At 37.4% G+C, this 17,610-nt stretch overlaps 1 protein-coding gene across 5 annotated transcripts in view; it reads left to right on the forward strand.

Annotated features, from left to right (window-relative positions):
- The window catches only part of LOC124162800 (gastrula zinc finger protein xFG20-1-like), a 76,083-nt gene that overhangs the window by 30,957 nt on the left and 27,516 nt on the right, over positions 1–17,610 (forward strand). The window contains exon 1 of one of the 5 annotated variants that reach the window (XM_046539455.1): positions 13,941–14,299. The exons of 2 other annotated variants lie outside the window; for them this stretch is intronic. In XM_046539455.1, coding sequence (XP_046395411.1) covers positions 14,186–14,299 — 114 coding nt within the window. In that variant the 5' untranslated portion in view covers positions 13,941–14,185. Of the gene's footprint in view, positions 1–13,940; positions 14,300–15,253; positions 15,500–16,279; positions 16,395–17,610 lie in introns of those variants that run through there. 2 more of the 5 variants (XM_046539456.1, XM_046539457.1) reach the window with 2 other exon arrangements.

The following is a 17,610-nucleotide window of genomic DNA, read 5'->3' on the forward strand; positions in this document are numbered from 1 at the left end:
CTATAACCTTTTTAATTCATTCCTTCACTTCCTTACCACAGGTATGTCATTAGGTGGATGTAAGCCTAAAAAGTTCTCTCTTCCTACAATAACCTTTTATGGTTACCATGAGAATAAACTATGAATGGTAAACTTCCACACAATTTTATTTAAATACCGACCCGGTTTCAACACGTAGTGTCATTACTCATTATCAAGGTACAAATTTTGGCCTTCCTCGTTCTATATATGCCGTCCAGCAAGAGAAGGGTGGGGTGGAAAGGATAGCAAGGGAGGGGGCGGGAGACAGTTTGACTAAAAAGGTGGGTAATAGGTCATTGAAGGAGGGGGGGGACGAGGGATTACATGAAGGCAGTGAATGGGGGAGGTGGGAAGAGAAGTCATAGCAACCAGGAAAGGAGCGGGTGTTGGTGAAGCTCAAAAATTAAAAATGCCTATGTATCCACAGAGCCGGGAGGAATGTTCAGGGTATTTAAATAAAATTGTGTGGAAGTTTACCATTAATAGTTTATTCTCATGGAGGTCACACATTTCCGCAAGATATCGCCGGGCACTGTTAATTATGCTTTTATGGTTAGTTTGTTCACTCCCTTACAACAAGGATGATGGGGATTTTAATATGTGCTATGGGGGAAAAAAGTATCCCAGCAAAGTTTGTGCCGCCACTATTGCTCCGTGAGATAGTGGGTATCCTTACCAGGGAGTTGGTATTCTTTGGTCAGTGAGGGAAATTCAAACAAGGCAAACCATTTCCTTTCTTCGTCGTCCAAATATGCGACCGACTGCTGAGTCTCCCGCAACCCAAAGCATGATTAGCAATGAACTCCGTAGAATTAAGTTGCATTTGATGGTATTATGTGTGCTCATTAGGAACGCACCTTCGAATTTTCCTTCGCCTATCTCAACGAAACGGCAAAAATCACTATGGGCCACATCAAGCTTTCTCTTTAGGTAAACAAGACAGTCAATGAGAAGATTCGATGCGCCATGTATTTGAATGCAGTTGATTTTGAAGAAGTTTTAGCTTTCCAGAAGGACTGCCGTGCACATTGCCAGAATGCATTTTTCTTTCGATCGAGAAGGATATGTTCCTATCTTGATTTAAGATACCTTTGTCAGCAGGTGAAAGGGGGAAAAGAGGTCAGCTTGTTGGAGGCAGGCTTATCAGTAGCGGAAACATTGGTAAGGATGAATAAAAATTGAAGTGCCGTGTACTACTTGGAGAAACACAACAGGGAGGGTAATTAGGCATTGAAAAATTGGAGAAGACCTCCACCTGAGAAGTCACCGATTGGGACCTAGGTGTATAACCGGGGATGTTGATGTGGATATAATACATCAAAGTGCTGCTGAGATTTTGGAATTTAATAAAAGGAGAGATTATGTCCCAAGTGATGTGTGAATTCATTGGAGTATACTATATTTTTTGTCCTTCATTTTTTTGTCCACATTAATTTAGATATTTTATTTGACCCTTAATTTTGTCTAAAGTAATTTCACACCAAAATGTCATGCATTGTTTTAATTTTACTAAATTGTTTTTCAAATAAATTAAAAAGAAAGTGAGGTATCAAATTGCAGAAAATAAAAGTTTTTTTTACCACTGGCTAGGAAAATATATAATGTTAATTTTGTTTAACGATTTATGGAATTTAACGCAAAAAATTGTGTGTCATCGATTAAATTTGTAGCAATCATGTGCATATCATTGTGGAAATTTTCAATCGCAATTGGTGCGCTAAAACTTTTTTAAGTGGTAATCGTTTAGGTATCACTGGTCAACATACATTTTGTTCTAGAGATGTTGTGAAGTGATAGTAGACATAAATTTTGTGCTGATTCCGAATCTGTGGTTAGATTCTTTCTATCACATCTAGTTTATTTAGGACTGCTTAATGTATGTTTTTTGCTTTTACGAAAGTAGTAATTTAATGCATTTATTTATCGTGATAGCATGAGCAAGTGAAATTAAAACTTTCCTGCCAAAACATGTTCTCCTATGATGTCATGCCTTCCTATCCTATCAAAACATGTTTAAAATTGTACTATCCTATAGTTTTGTTCAAAGCAATGCTGACTCAGCTGTCACTTTTCATCAGCATGTGACCATTGTTGAAATGACACATTGCAATATTTCCACTTAAAGCATATGACCAGCTGTCAGTGCATGAAGACATGTAGGGCTTCTTACTGGTTGGACTGAGGGAAAACGTCATAAGGAATTTGCCATCCCCATGATTTGGCAGATCATTTTTCAGAAGGTTATTTTGTGGAAAAAATGAAAGGAATTAACCAAAGTCAAAAAACACAGTAAAATATCCAGACAACTTTGAATCAGAGATACTACCATTCCCTCTCTCCAAAAATTTACGAGTGCTGGAACCATTGGAGTATGTTAATCTTAGCAAAGATTCAGAAAGTATACTCAAATATACAACATAATCAAGAACGTGATAATGAAGGATTTAGAAACTCAAAAGACCCAAATTTTGGACCGATTAAATGTGATGGACCTCATTTTATAATACAAGAGGATTTAAATGATCTAGTGCACAATTTAAATTTTATCCAAAGAGGAGGGTGAAATCTTAGGACCACTATTAAAGGGTTGAAAATTGCTGGTTCCAAATACAAAACTTTGGACGTCCCAATCTTGCCATGACGAATTCGATTTGATTTTTTTCTCCGGAAAACAATTCACTTTTTGCAATGATGTTCTCTATGTTATGGATGGTTTTAATTTTGAATTCAAACAGATGACTAGTGTTTGTTCATTTATTCCTCCTAGGTTATTTTAAAGGCTATTCTCTTTCATAATGGCGATGAACTCCCATCAATACTGTTATAACTTATGAAACTGAAATGAAAGAATTTTACGAGAATATGCAGTTACTTTTAGAAAATAAATCACTACCAAAAATTGGGATGGAAAATTTGTGGCCACACAAAAGTGATTGCAATTTTACTAGGATTACAGCTTGGCTGTATGAAATGTTGTTGATTTATCTGCAAGTGGGATATCAGAGACAGAAAAAATTATTACTTGAAAAAAATTTGTCCGGAATATAAAGAACTCGTTCCTGGATCCAAAAGTGTCCTTTGACAGCCTTTGGTCGATGCAAAAAATATTCTTTTTCCAGCTCTGCATATTAAATAAGGGCTTTTTTAAATTTTGTGAAAGCCATGGACAAAAATAGTGCTGGATTTAATTATTTGAAACAAAAAGTCTTTCAATTAAGTGAGGCAAAGATCAAATAAAGAATATGTTTTGGGCCACAGATTAGGGATTGAAGGACTCGGATTTTCAACAGCAATTGAGGTCAACAGAAAAAAGCACGTGGAACACATTCTGAAATGTATCTGAACATTTTTTATAAAATATTATGGCTGAAAATTATCATGATCTGTTAGCTAATATAATTAAATCGTACCAAAAAATGGGCTGCAGTATGAATTTAAAAATTTATTTTCTTGACTGACACCTTGCCTTTTACCACCTAACCTCAGAGCTGTTAGAGATGAATGCAGTAAGCGTTTCGACCAAGATATTTTGTATTTGGAAAAACAGCACCAAGGAAATTTCAGCAACACGTAAGCAGATTACTGATGGACACTGAATAGGGATCTACCAGATGCTAAATATACAAGAAAATCCTATGAATAGGGACATGCAAATGCGATAACGCGAATTCCGGGGATTTCCCGCAAATGCGCGAATTTCGTGTTAATTGCGATTTTCTCCAATTCATGGACGAGTTTCATCGTTTTCTTTCTTCGGCTTATACTTCTCCCACGAAATTGTTTTTGACTCGTATATTTAACCGTCCTTTCCCTTGTGCTACAACCTTGTCACGGTGGAAAGGCTTGAGCGTTCCTATGACCCCTAGAGCTGCACTGGAGTGATTAATTCTAAAATATTCCCGGTAGGGCCACCCATGCCAGATAGGTCGAAGGGTAGGAGTCAGACGAAAGGTAGTCCACATAATGGTGTCACGTGAAAAACACTGTTGGAATGGAAGTGGGAAACCCTACCAACTATCTCTTCCCTGAAAAATGGAGTACAACCAAATGAGCCTCGGAACCTCATCGCCCAGGACCCGTCCGCAAAGGGCGGGTGTCGGGCACGGCAGCAAGGTCCTCGGGGTCGTCAACATGCGAAATACTTGCAGAGACTTATCATCATCATCAGCAGCAGCAATGAAGAAGGAAGAAAAGAAGACCAAGAAGATGGAGAAGAAGAAGTCTGCTATAAATGTAGGGATGTGGAATGGAGGATTATGATGAGGGCGGGGAAGTTAGAAAATATCAAAAGGGAAATGGATAAAGGGAGGATAGATATCTTAGGATTATGCGAGGTGAGGATGGGGGGACTATTGGAGTGATGGTTATAGGGTTATATATATTTTGGAGGGGAGGAAAGCCAGCGAGGGGTAGCTTTAGTATTAAACGGGAAGATCGGTAAGCGTGTGGTAGGCATAGACCAGGTAAGCGATAGGATTCTGGTGGTAGAAATTGAGGCACAGCCTACCAACCTTGTGGTGGTCCAAGTTTACATGCCCACTAGCAATCATAGTGAGGAAGAAGTAGATGAGGTGTATGAACAGCTCAAGGAAATAATTAGAGACACACCGGGTAGGAAAAATCTGGTAGTGATGGGGGACTGGAACGCTTCAGTCGGGGAAGGTCAAGGGATGGAAACGAAATAGGAGAATTTGGATTAGGAATTCAGAATGACAGGGGTGAGAAAGCAGCAGAATTTTGCAGAAGAAACAAGTTATTCATCACAAAAATGTTGATAAATCATCATAAAGGGCGACGGTACACATGGAAAAGCCTAGGGGATGTGGGGAGATATCAAATAGACTTCATTATGGTAAGGCAGAGGTTTAGGAATAGTTTTAAAAACTCGTGCAGCTTCCCAGCAGCAGATACGGATTCAGACCATAACCTAGTACTTATTAATGCAACGTAAGATACAAAAGACTTATGAAAGTTAGGAAGACGAAGAAATAGAATGTAGAAGCTCTTAAGGGGAGTGTGAGGAGAGAATATCAGGAACTTGTTAAAAATAGCACCAGGGAGATTGAAAGTACAAATAATGTTGAGGAAAGATGGGATAAAATTAAAACTGGAATATTCAATGTGGCTGAGAAGTCAATTGGCTATGTTGACAGCAGAAGGATAAAGAAGCCTTTGGTTACGGAGGCAATAGTAAAAGAAATGGAGAAGGAAGTGGAAGAACGTGGACACAGAGCAGGGCAATTGCAGTTAAATAAAATAAGTCGAGTGCTTCTAACAAAAATAAGGCATTGACCTCATTTGGTAAGTCTTACAAAACTGGCATTCCTAAAATCATGTTACCTTAAACAGATAGTTTCGTGGAATTTTAAACTTTTCATCATTAATTTAGATAGATCGATATGTATATTTTTTCAGATTGTGGCATATCTAGTACAAGTGGAAGTTTTAATGAAAACAGTGTTTCAATGGACAAAGTGAGTGATTTAGTCCTCTCTGAAGAAAATGAGATTGAATTTGTAGGAGTAAACCTAAATAACAACTGCACAATTATTATTTTATGGAAAATACATCAACTATTTTATACTCAATCAGTGTTTCTGTGATGATTCCTATTAATATCCCTAAATCTTGCACTTATTAATCCAATTAAGTAAAATGGACTAAACTTAACAATTTCGTTACCGAAGACCAGAGAATAGGAATTGTGAAGGCAATTGAATCAAATAACTCAGGGGTGTACATCTTGCAGTGTGACATGTTTGAAATTAAGGAGAATTTCTTTGAATTACCTCTTAGAAGTGGTACCATTGGTATATTTGTAGTAAAAAAATTAGTACCTGGATGCAAATTGTACAGTCCACCCAGATTTTATCTAAGTGTGTTTTGTTGCCCTACAAAGAAGATGGACAGTTTTTGTGTGTGCCATATTGTAATATGGAAAGGTGCTGTTGAAATTTTCCTAATTTTGTCCTAATAAAAAGTGTCCTAATTTGTAAAAATAAAAGTTGGGGACCTTCTGAACTGATATTGATTTTTTGTTTTCCACTTTTAACCACTGTAACCTTACTTTGTCCTATAGCATTGATTGTTAATGTATTTAATTTCATTTTGATTTATCGGGAGTTAAAGGTAAAGATTCTATCTATGTACCGGTATCATATCAAGTGAGAAGGTAAATTAATTTAACTCTCATTCTATAAAAATGAGGAATGCCAGTAAAATATAGCTTTCGTTGGGAAACGGATGGCAGAATTGAAAAGGGCCAACGGTGTATCGTTGGAGAGGGGTTGGCCTATAGTTGGGAATACGAAGGCCCGACTGTAATGCTCTGTTGGCCCATCGTTGGGGAATCGTTGGTTGGGATACGGTTGGCGAGGTGGCCAAATCATACCATGGGCCAACCGCTGTGTCCCACCATCTGCCAACAGAGGGCCAACCAAAAATGTTACTTGGGAAAAGAATTAATAGGAACTAAATAATCGATTACGATCATGAGAAACTAAGAGGGCAAGGGAGGCTTGGTGGAAAAGATAGTGTGAGGAAATGGAAAAGTAGTATGCCAAAGTTAAGTCGCTATCAAGCAACAAAAGAGGAAAAGCCATGTCTAAAATTAAGGCTTAAGATGGGAGGATGCTAACCAAGCAAGGAGATGTACAGAGTATATGGTAGGAATACGTGGAGGATCTGTACGGCGGAAGAAACAAGCCGGAGAGATTGAGTTTAGAGGAGGAAAGTGCAGTGGAGGAGGATAATCATGGGCCGGGGATATTAGATTCGGAAATAGAGAGAGCACTTAGTGATATGTAGGCTAGGAAAGCAGTGTAGGCGTGGACTACATCCCGAGTGAGCTTCTGAAGAATCTAGGGAAGGATAGTGGTGGAAACCAGACTCCAGGGCGGACTCGCCAGTGTTACACTCCTGGGGCAGGGACTGTAAGCGCTAGCTTTTCTCCTCTGCACCCAGAAGGAACAAGGAAGGAGCCACCGCCGCGATAGGAGCCCGACGACGCCTCCTGGGGGGGGATATGGAAGGAAGGGACGAGGAATCCCGCACCGTCATAAAGGCGGGCAAATTCCTACTATTAGCAAAACCAAGCATAAGCAATTAATGTGCCAGCGATTTTAGTGCATTTTCCTATGAGGAAGAAAAATCCATCAATAAAATCGCTAGATATCTAGGGAAGGATAGTATGAAAAAAAGAGGTTTTTCAAACTATTGCGCAGGATCTATGAGGAGGAATATTGGCCGGAGGATTTCGTGAAGACTGTTTAAATTCCACTACCAAAAAAAAGAAAGAGCTGGAATGCGGAGGTTAATTTGAATTTCCCTCGTCTCATTCCAAGGAATTATTTACCGTTAGAAAGGGAATCCATTCTCCTGCGAAGCGATGGCGGCGGCACAAACTCTGTTGGGATAGTTTTTCCCCCGATAGTACATCCCGTATATGGGGTTCAATAGGTTTTATCTCCCGCCTAGTATAATAATGTTTTTATTCCAAATATCTATGTCACGTTTTCCTACTAAATTATTTTCCCGTCCCGAAGACTTAGGCACGATATCTACAGAATTGTTTTATCGTCACGGTGTAAGGTAAAACCACCAGTAGTTGACACTGCACTAGTAGTTGACACTTATAATAAAAAAATACAATAACTAGAGGAATAAAGGTGCCAGATGATTAATATTTTTCTGTCGCGCACCCTGTCCCACGGTCAAAATTTTGTCCAACTGGCTTTTGGTCCTATCGTTTGTACAAATGGATAGGACAGGTTCTAAATTTTCATCCAATTGGATGAAACCGACCAATCACAGAGCCTTTGACAAAAAAGCATCGCCAAGCGCTGACACACAGGCCAAATAGGTTAAACTTATTTATCGTCTGCATGAGTATTTTAATTAATAATTATGTATATTATGGACACAAAAATAAAATTTGTTGTATTCCACACAGTATGCATTAAAAACCCAACCGGTTTCCACCTTTTCAGGTCGTTATCTTAATCGTGAACCTCTAGATAAGGACCTGAAAAGATCGAAACCGGTTGAGTTTTTTCATTAGTATTGTATGGAATACTAAAAGGCTTAGTTTTAAATTTATAATATCAACATACCACGAAGTGAATTCACAAAACATTATTTCAAATATATATATATACGTTCGTGATCGTCTATTTCATCGCCTGGTGTGGCCCTAAAGGTAAATATGAGCAAAAATTTGTCTTAGTGATAGGCGATGGAAGCTCTCAACTAGGAAATCCGTAATAATCAGTTGATCTTAAATAGAGAGGAAGCGATCTTTAGAATCGCAATACCAGGAGGGATGTTTAAGAAATAATAAAAGATTTACTCAAGTTGTCGAGGCCGAATTTTACGCTTTATGGAAGGCGTACAATGCGAGCGAGCAGCTGGAGAAATGACTAATATGAACTGACGATTGTACCTGTGAAACACTACAGCTGCCCGTTTCTATTACTATGATTATTGGATAAGGACCTTATTTTAGAAACTGCTAGATTAGGAGAGAAAAATGTGATTTAAATGCACGCTTACAGCACTATTCATAACATCTCCTCAACCACAATGTCCATCATTTATTAATAACATTTTCCTCGCGGGAATAAACTGCCTCACGTTTGTATCCTGGCGTTTTATTCTGCCCTCAACCTTGCTGATAAGGGACATGAAAATATCCTGACTTGTCAATTATTATCGATAATAAACGGGAACATCGGCGACCAACTCCTTCTCCAACATGTTTAGCATGCTTATTCCAACGCTTTCATACCCCTTTTCCAGCCAAGGCCAATTTCAGCATTCCTTCTGTTTTCTTTTTTTCGCATCTTTAATGTTCAAGAGGCCTGTTCAAACAATTTCGCCTGCTTAAAAAGAAAGAATCCTCTATCTCCACAAGTTTCCTAGTTGTTTACATAAATATCGTCTTTCGTTTGTTTTTGATCAAAATGAGATGCATCGTGGGACACCCCCAGTCCAGTTGTATCAAAATATTTGCATCAAAATTTTTGGACAAAAATTTTGATCAAAATATTTTGACGCAAATTTGACCGTGGGACATCGGCTTTATGCACATTTTATACCATATCTACGAACCTTTTATGCATATTTTATACCGTTGATGCGTGATAACATGCAGTTGCATAATATTCGAAAATTACATGAATAAAAATTGATTTCTGGAAACGAGGAGAAATTTAATGAATCATTCATGTAGACACAGCATAGGTACATTGCACTAAAACAAGGCACAATCCTTCATCGTTGTATCACAAATATACAAATATTCAGTTAGGAGTCCTATATCATCGCAAATTTGGTTTAAATATCATGTGAATGACATCTAAAGACAAATATTCGCCCTTCCATAATCGTTACTCATGAAATTGCGATTAGAAAGTACAAAGTATGTCACACGAATTCACAATCACAACACTCGCGATGATTCCTTCCATGACATCCGCATGGTTGAACATCTACGGTCTTTTCTTAGCGAATGTATTAAAAATGGTCCAAAATGTGATTCCAAGCCACAAAGAGGTCTTCTAATCGCATAATTATCTCTGTGTTAGTCATAGAGTTGTGGCGAGCAATCACGCAAACGATGTAAGCAAGCCGTTCTTGAAAATGCACTCCGAAACAATAAAGATAATATTGTCATTAATAATCACAAACTAAAATAATTATATGCATATATGATCAAGTACGTGATATCTTCAGGGCGAAAGTGCAGCTCACAACCTGGTTCAGTACTTAAGTGCCAAAACTTCGTCTTTCCTTGGAATAGCCTCCCTTCACTTTTCAAGCTGGGACTCTGACTGAAAAAGTACCGTCATAAGATATACATTTAGGTAATTTAAAAAAATTAAGGTATTATTTTACAAGTGCAACAATCCGGATTTCGCCTTCAAACCTTCACTTTCCTGTAGTATTTTTGCCTCCTGATTAACGTGGTGACATTCATTCCTGGCGGAAATCAATAGTTTTCGAGATATTTTAAGCCGTGTCCCAATTGGCCATTTGGCTATGCCAATTCCAGGATTTAGCCATGACGCCATCTTGGAAGGATGTCCCAACTCGTTAGCCAGCATAAGGGAGGGAATTTAGGCAGCTAACGCGGCCGCCAGATTTAGGCATCGAGGAGTGCATCCTTCGCCTCACTTTTCCCATGATTCAAAGCGTGCAAAGCGTCTTCAGGAGAAAGGGCATCATGGCTGTCAACAAGGGATAGTAGGTACTTGTTTGCAAGTAGTGTTGATATTTTGAGACTTGTTCGAATAATTATTAATTTTTATTTTGTTTATAATAATGAAATTGCGTTAATGGAAGTGTAAGAATTACGGAGAAATTAGTTAAAGAGAAGGCGGCGTTAATTTTAATGCTAATTATTGTTTATATGCTTCTTGTGTATGTATATGTTATTTTATAACTTTTTATACCGATCACATGTTATGTTTTGCTACCGTTTACTTTTCTAACGTGTTAAATAATGCTTATTGATGTTTATATGCTTCTAATATATTCTTAATTATGTAACACTATGTCTAAATTCTTATTTAACACTTTTTGTACATTAGGTTAACACCCGTAAGAATAAACAATTATTATTATATGTTATTGGACAAAGTCCCGAAATTGGAATCGGAATAAGTAACAAAAATTAAAATGTATGGTGATTAAAAGATGATACCGAAACCTGATTTATTTACGTAAACCATACTTTAAATAAATTTTGAAAATAAATCCCAAATCAGACGGTAACCGTTTGAATAGACTAAATAGACCTGTTCTAATAATACAAAACTAAAAATTAAATTGCTAAAATATAAGGAATTCAAAAAAGTACTTGGTTGAGAGACGATTTAAATATTACAAACCAATTAAAAGGGATATAAGTTAACATTTCGCCACCAACTTAGCTAAAACCTCTTTAACAAAACCATACGGAACTAAAAATACGAATTTGAAAGTATACCCCTACTTTACTATTACAAAAAGGTTGTCTAAGATACTAAAATTATGATTAAATACTCTTCTCCGACATCTAATACTCAAAATCACATTTTAACAATTTAGGGTGGGTTTTGTTCATCATTTGTTCAAATCATTCCGATTATCTCTTGTTTTGCATTGGCCTAGTGCCCAGTAGATGGCAGCACCTCCGTAAGGATGTCCCAATTCATGCTCCCTTGTGGTTGGCTGCCCAGAATCTGGCTGGCTAAATACATGATGCCTAATGGCTAACGAGTTGGGACACGGCTTTAACTTTTATGGATAGCGATTTTCGGGTTCTGCGCATGCGCCGCCATTTACGATCTTCACTTACTCACCCTTTACTTTACGCACTTCACCTTCTACGCATGCGCAAACATTACCATCATCATGGAGAATACATTTCTCCATGTGTAACGTATTGTAATATATGTAACATATGTGTAATGTATTAATCATGACCATCATAATAAAAGAAGAGTCATGGGAAAGTGATTTACCCACTTTACCAACTGGACCAGCTCGAAGGATATTTTTTTCTAGTTGACCAAATCGTACATGTGCCCGGAAAGTGATTTACCCACTTCACCAACTGGACCAGCTCGAAGGATATTTTTTTCTAGTTGACCAGCCTGTACATGTGCCCAGAAAGTGATTTATCCACTTCTACCTCCCACTTTGTTATGTATTGGACCATCACTAGGGATATTTTTCTCTTGTTTACAATTTCAAACATGTTCCGTGAAACTCATTTACCGCCATTCCAACATGGCCACGCATGCGCAGAACCCGAAAATCGCTATCCATAAAAGTTAAAATATCTCGAAAACTATTAATTTCCGCCAGGAATGAATGTCACCACGTTAATCAGGAGGCAAAAATACTACAGGAAAGTGAAGGTTTGAAGGCGAAATCCGGATTGTTGCACTTGTAAAAATTTACCAAAATTAATTAAAGTACTGGGAATAACACTCAAAATTAGGAGCTGATAATTTCAGATTTGCTTTCTACCCTATGACAAACGACAACGACTCACGTACGTGTACTTACTTTGATTTTAAATAAAGTCCTGTTCTTCATACCATGAAGCTTATTATTCCTTATCGTATATGCGTTACCAGAATAGTACTGTGACATAAAATAGTTCCGTAAACCCATCTTTTCCTCTTTAATATTAGATTTTTCAATAGACGTTCAATTCTCCCAACTACGGCAATATGGCTACGGCAACAACTAACAACAATGAACAACAACACAACGGCCATGGACAACGACAATATGGCTACCAAGCTGCGTACCTCGCCAGACCGGAATATGCCGGTGTGTAAAATAAAAAAATAATAATAATTTTGGAGTATTCTGCGAACGATACGAAATTGTTAGTGATATATTAAAACATAAGTTTTCACATTTTTTGATACAGAGGATGTATGATCATCGATTTTTACGGATACAATCACAGTTTACGGCGGCATAATATTTAAATATAATGTGCATATTATTCGCATATTATGTGCATAATCGACGGAATATTATTTGCATATTATGCCTATCCATTTATGCAACTTTTATACTGAATAGGATTTTTGAGTTTGCTGGGTGGCTGTTGATTTATGATTCTTATATGAATCATAATTAACGATGGGATGTTACTAACAATGTAATAATATACATATTATGTCAATATTATAGTAATAGTTTACGGCGGCATAATATTTAAATATTATGCACATATTATTCGCATAATATGTGCATAATCGACGGAATATTATTTGCATATTATACCTATCCATTTATGCAACTTTTATACGGTATAAATTTTGAGTGTGCTGTGTGGGTGGAAATGGCCAGAAAAAGAGAATAAATTGGACTACGAATGGGAAACTGTATTATACCACATTGACGAGCCTTTAAAAATGAGTACCACGAGAAATGTTTACTCAGTCCCGGAACTTGAATTTTTATGGGATTAACTTCTTGCATTCTGATAGCTTAGCACAATTTATATTAATTTTTTTTAACTTAATTAACTAGAGAATGAGCCTAAGTTATGTAATACGTTAACATTCAATTTTTGTATTTTTCTGCAACTTTTATCATTCATTTCATTCCTGTATTCATACAAAGTAGGCAAAAATTCATTTATTAAACCTTTTCTCATTTAAAACATATGTAAACTACTAAAGAGTGTCAATAAATAAAGAGTGTATTGAAATAAAGAGTTTTATAAAGTGTGTCAACTACTGAAAATAAAATGTGTCAACTACTAAATATTCTTGTTTTCGCTTGGTGTCAACTACTAGACCTGTGCCTGTTAAAAAAAAAAAAATAATAATAATTCACATTCATTTTATTAATGTTATTCTTGTGACAGTACGATAGAGGAATACTTTGTACAGCTATCAGTAACTTTAAGTTTCCCCTACAGTGAATTCGGTTTAAGTAATGTTAACAAACAGACATATAAATCCTTAAGGTGTCAACTACTGGTGGTTTTACCTTAATTGTTTATTTTATTCTTTTTTTAAATTTTAATGATTCTTCGTGCGTATCTTCTTACGCGATTACTTTTTTATACAGATGTTTTCCTTATTTAATTTTATCCCTAGTTAATATTGTGTATCCAAACAGATTATTCACATAAATCCGATTCATTATGCTTGAATAACAAAACTGACATTCAAATCCCGGCATTTTACTCGAAGGTTACCATTCGCGACCCGGTGAGGGAGTAGTGTTTAGAAGGCATTGTAGAGGACTCTGCGACTTAATTCCGCCAGAGTCCTCTGGATTGTTGATAATACACTACGACCCTATGAGGTAGTGTAGCGAATTGCCATCCAGAGGACTCTGATTTCCGCTCGACAGGGTAACCAAGTTCATCGTGTGACACCGCTAGCTGTGATAGACGGTCTGGTATACAGGTATCCTCTATGCGGATGCGGACTGGCTTTGTTATGCGTTGATAGTAGGATATTCGTGTCGGCGAGCGATAGAATGTTGTAGTAAGTACACCTACCTCAAGAATACTAATCATGCTCATATTAATCGTTGGGTGTGAGCGTGTAGTATCTTCGCTTCTTAGCGGTTTTACTCGGACAGCTTTGGAAGCTGTGGTTGCGCGGAATATAGTTTTCCGTGGTGTTTATTCTTCGTTATAATGGTGCATAAGAGTAGGTGCTGTTTTGTGCCGGGATGCCGGACGGGCTACCCGAAAACGAGGGCAGTAAATGCCAAGCTGGGCGTCAAGAACGCAGCATTGTTTAAATTGACTGTAAGTACAAATTCATTAATCATCGTGTTGCACATTCATTTAATACGTATTTTATAATCATTGTTTGGGATGTTCAGTTCTTCCGTAATTTCATCTTAAGAAATGTCGAATTTTGGACCATACCAGAAATGCAACTATTTAGCCCAGAGTCCATCAGCGCAAATTTGTAAACAACGGGGATGGTGTCCTCGTTGCATCTCGGACCGAAGGGGCCGGCAGTCTTCGCGGATGTTGCACCGCGCTCCGGAATTTTAAACAGCTTGCTGTTGTTTTCGGCCCATACTTTTTACCGTGATTTCCTACTACCTACCGTGGTTTCCTACTCTCATATTTCTCATAGCTCCGAGGTACAGAGTTGAAGTAAGAAAACATATCTTGAATAGTGTTCCTCGTCGATTACTCAGGTCGTGGTCCGACAGCAGTTGTATTGATATACAACTGTATTCATGTATTTAACAGCGGTTGTAATGTTCGATTCGACGTCTATAGATGCCTGACGGATGTTATTCTGTTTTACCGCGAGGGTAGGAAATTTTTTGGAGGGCGTAATAGCTTGTGTGCAATATGTGACGCTCAGGGCCGGTTATTTAAAGTCTGGTTAAACTTCACGTTAACTAACGTGGAGATAACGATGTGGTGTAGGTCACGAGAGGTAGAGTTATTTAAATGAAATCCATAGAGTAATCATATCACAATAGGAGGCTTCATTAGGTAAGCAGAGATCGGAGGGAGGGATAACCTTCTTGGCATACCTGACACCAGCGCCACTGTGACGAATACGGCCAACTTCAAACTACTATTCTAAATACACCCACAACTGTTTTTACTCTGTTTTACTCATAGACCTTGAATATAGGTATATTCAAGGTCTATTGGTTTTACTCACTGGCCGGTAGGGTTTCGAATGAAGCTTACTAATTCAAACCCCAACTTCTGCCACCTGTGGCGCGGCAGTCGGTACTATCCTCACTATCCTATTCATTTGGCTTGTTGTCGGTGGCGGCTGTTGTCATCCTCCTTGAGCCGAAATTTTCACTGATTTTGGTGTTTTTTAAAAGTATTTCTCCACCATTAAGATATTTATAAAATATCATGGGTAAATCTCGGTGTTTTGTGCCCGGGTGCAGCTCCGGCTACGATTGGGAGTTGAGGGAAAATAAACTGTTGGGGATACGGAACAATAGCATGTTCAAGGCGAAGGTAAGTGGATAATTTTGGGATTTGGTTATTATTTATTCAAATTAATGTGTATTACTATTCATAGGAAGTCAAAATTTGCTGTGTATTTTTGCCAACGTTAATTAAATGAGGTGGATGCGATGTCGTTAGTCAAATGGTGGACTGCATGCTAATGCTCCGTTTTTTGTTATTTCATCATATACTCCTTTCTATTTGTCCTTTATTGTTAATTTTTCTTAAAATTGGTTGTCATAATGTGTGAGTGGAAATCCTTCCGCCGGTTGGTTGATGGAAACTTTTACGAGAGGGAAGCGCAGCTATCGTAATTCTCATACCGACAATTGCTTGCGTAAAGTGAAAAAAACGAAAGTCTAAACTGAAAAATGTAGTGTGAAGATTTGTTTACGTTTGTTTTGAAGTAATGGTTAGGATTGAAAACGAAGATGACTCCTATATTTTTGGTTTTAATCGTAGACGATGATGGTCAATCATCATGGTGTCGTTAAAGTAAAAATACATGCGTGGATGTGGGAATATTTGGCAAGTACAAGTGTAATTGTATGATTGCTGCGATGCGAGTGAAACATAAATTATGTGAAAATGTTGAATAACCATTTGTGAATGCATCAGTAGCGGGTACAGAAAAAACTCAAGGGTGGACTCAAAATATTTCTTGTGGTCTTTCCTATTATGGAAAAAAAATTGATCAAGTCGTAGGTAGAGTATCAGAAAATTTTAATTAAAGTGATTGTACACGTGTAAAATACAATGCCATCTTATTATATGAAAAAGTTGCAGTTGTGGTTTTGCAATGTTCGGCAATACAGGCGGACCCACAAGGGGGGGGGGGGGGGGCGCCAACATCTGTATCCGTCACTGGAATGGATCGAATCGAAGTGGAGTCCCTTTGCAAGAGGTATTGGTAAATTAAGCCTTTTAGTGCTTATTAAGACTGCCATTTTTATTGTGGAACCAATTGAAATAGTTATCTCTTGAGTAGACCACTAGAGCAATTTTAGGTACACCTTTCTATGAAGACACAATGTAATCAAAATGAGGATAAATTTAATAATTTTCGGACTAAGATATATCTTCCTATGGTTAATATGGCCCATATGCCAGTTTATCATCATCTCTGCTTCCTTTAGGGTCATTCCATGTCAACTCAACCAGGGTCCCACGCCCACCATCTCAGATTTTGATAATTTTTTCCCTGTTGTTAGTTTCAACCTTAGTTAAGAAAAATCCAAAATATTAAAGACCCATTGTAGTATTTTCCAAGATATGAGTGTTTGAAGTCAATGAGGCACACACAAAAATTCTGCGCACCTGTCAAATTATTCAAAACTACCATATTTGTGCCCCTATAAAACCTAAACCAAACGAGTGAAGCTAGTAAAAATTTTAGAGGCTATATGCGTGCTGTTTTAGTTCTCAAAAATGTAATCAAAACGATTTTCATTATCAAATTCTGAGATGGTGTGCGTGGGACCCCCCAAATATTGGTTGAGTTGACATGGAATGACCCTTTACAGAGTTAGAAACTACTTGCAGAATGTGAATATTTAATATCTTTCCTGTTTTAAAAGTGCTAACCAGGGCTCTGATTTCAATAATACAACGTGTAACCAACTACCATCCAAAAGATAAATTTACCAGTGTTCATTAAAAACGATAACGTGCAGAATGGCTTCTATCACACTGAAGAATTGTTATATGACATTGTTCTGAATAAAAATAAATTAATTTCCAAATAATTTGTGGTAATTCCTCTGATTATTTTTGTGCTGTGTGTGAAGAAAGCATTTTCAGTTTCATTAAAAATGTGCACATTAAAGAGGCATCGTCAGTAATATGCCACTCATGTAACATACTCGAAAAGTGATTGAGCCCTATAATTGTCAACAAGCAGCAGATATTTCATAACTTTAAATTATACCGTCTTATTTATGACTCTATGCACTGGTGAGAAGCAATATGTTTCTTTAAATCCATAGTCTCTGGCAAATAAAATTACAATGAGGGACAGGGCTAAGTTTAAATTTCTTCATTAGCGAGACAAAAACTTATTGCATGACAGCAATCAGCCCTTCCCATTGAGGTATAAGATGAAACATGTCTACAATCTAATA

Source organism: Ischnura elegans, chromosome 7, assembly GCF_921293095.1.
Source record: "Ischnura elegans chromosome 7, ioIscEleg1.1, whole genome shotgun sequence".
Classification (NCBI taxonomy): domain Eukaryota; kingdom Metazoa; phylum Arthropoda; class Insecta; order Odonata; family Coenagrionidae; genus Ischnura; species Ischnura elegans.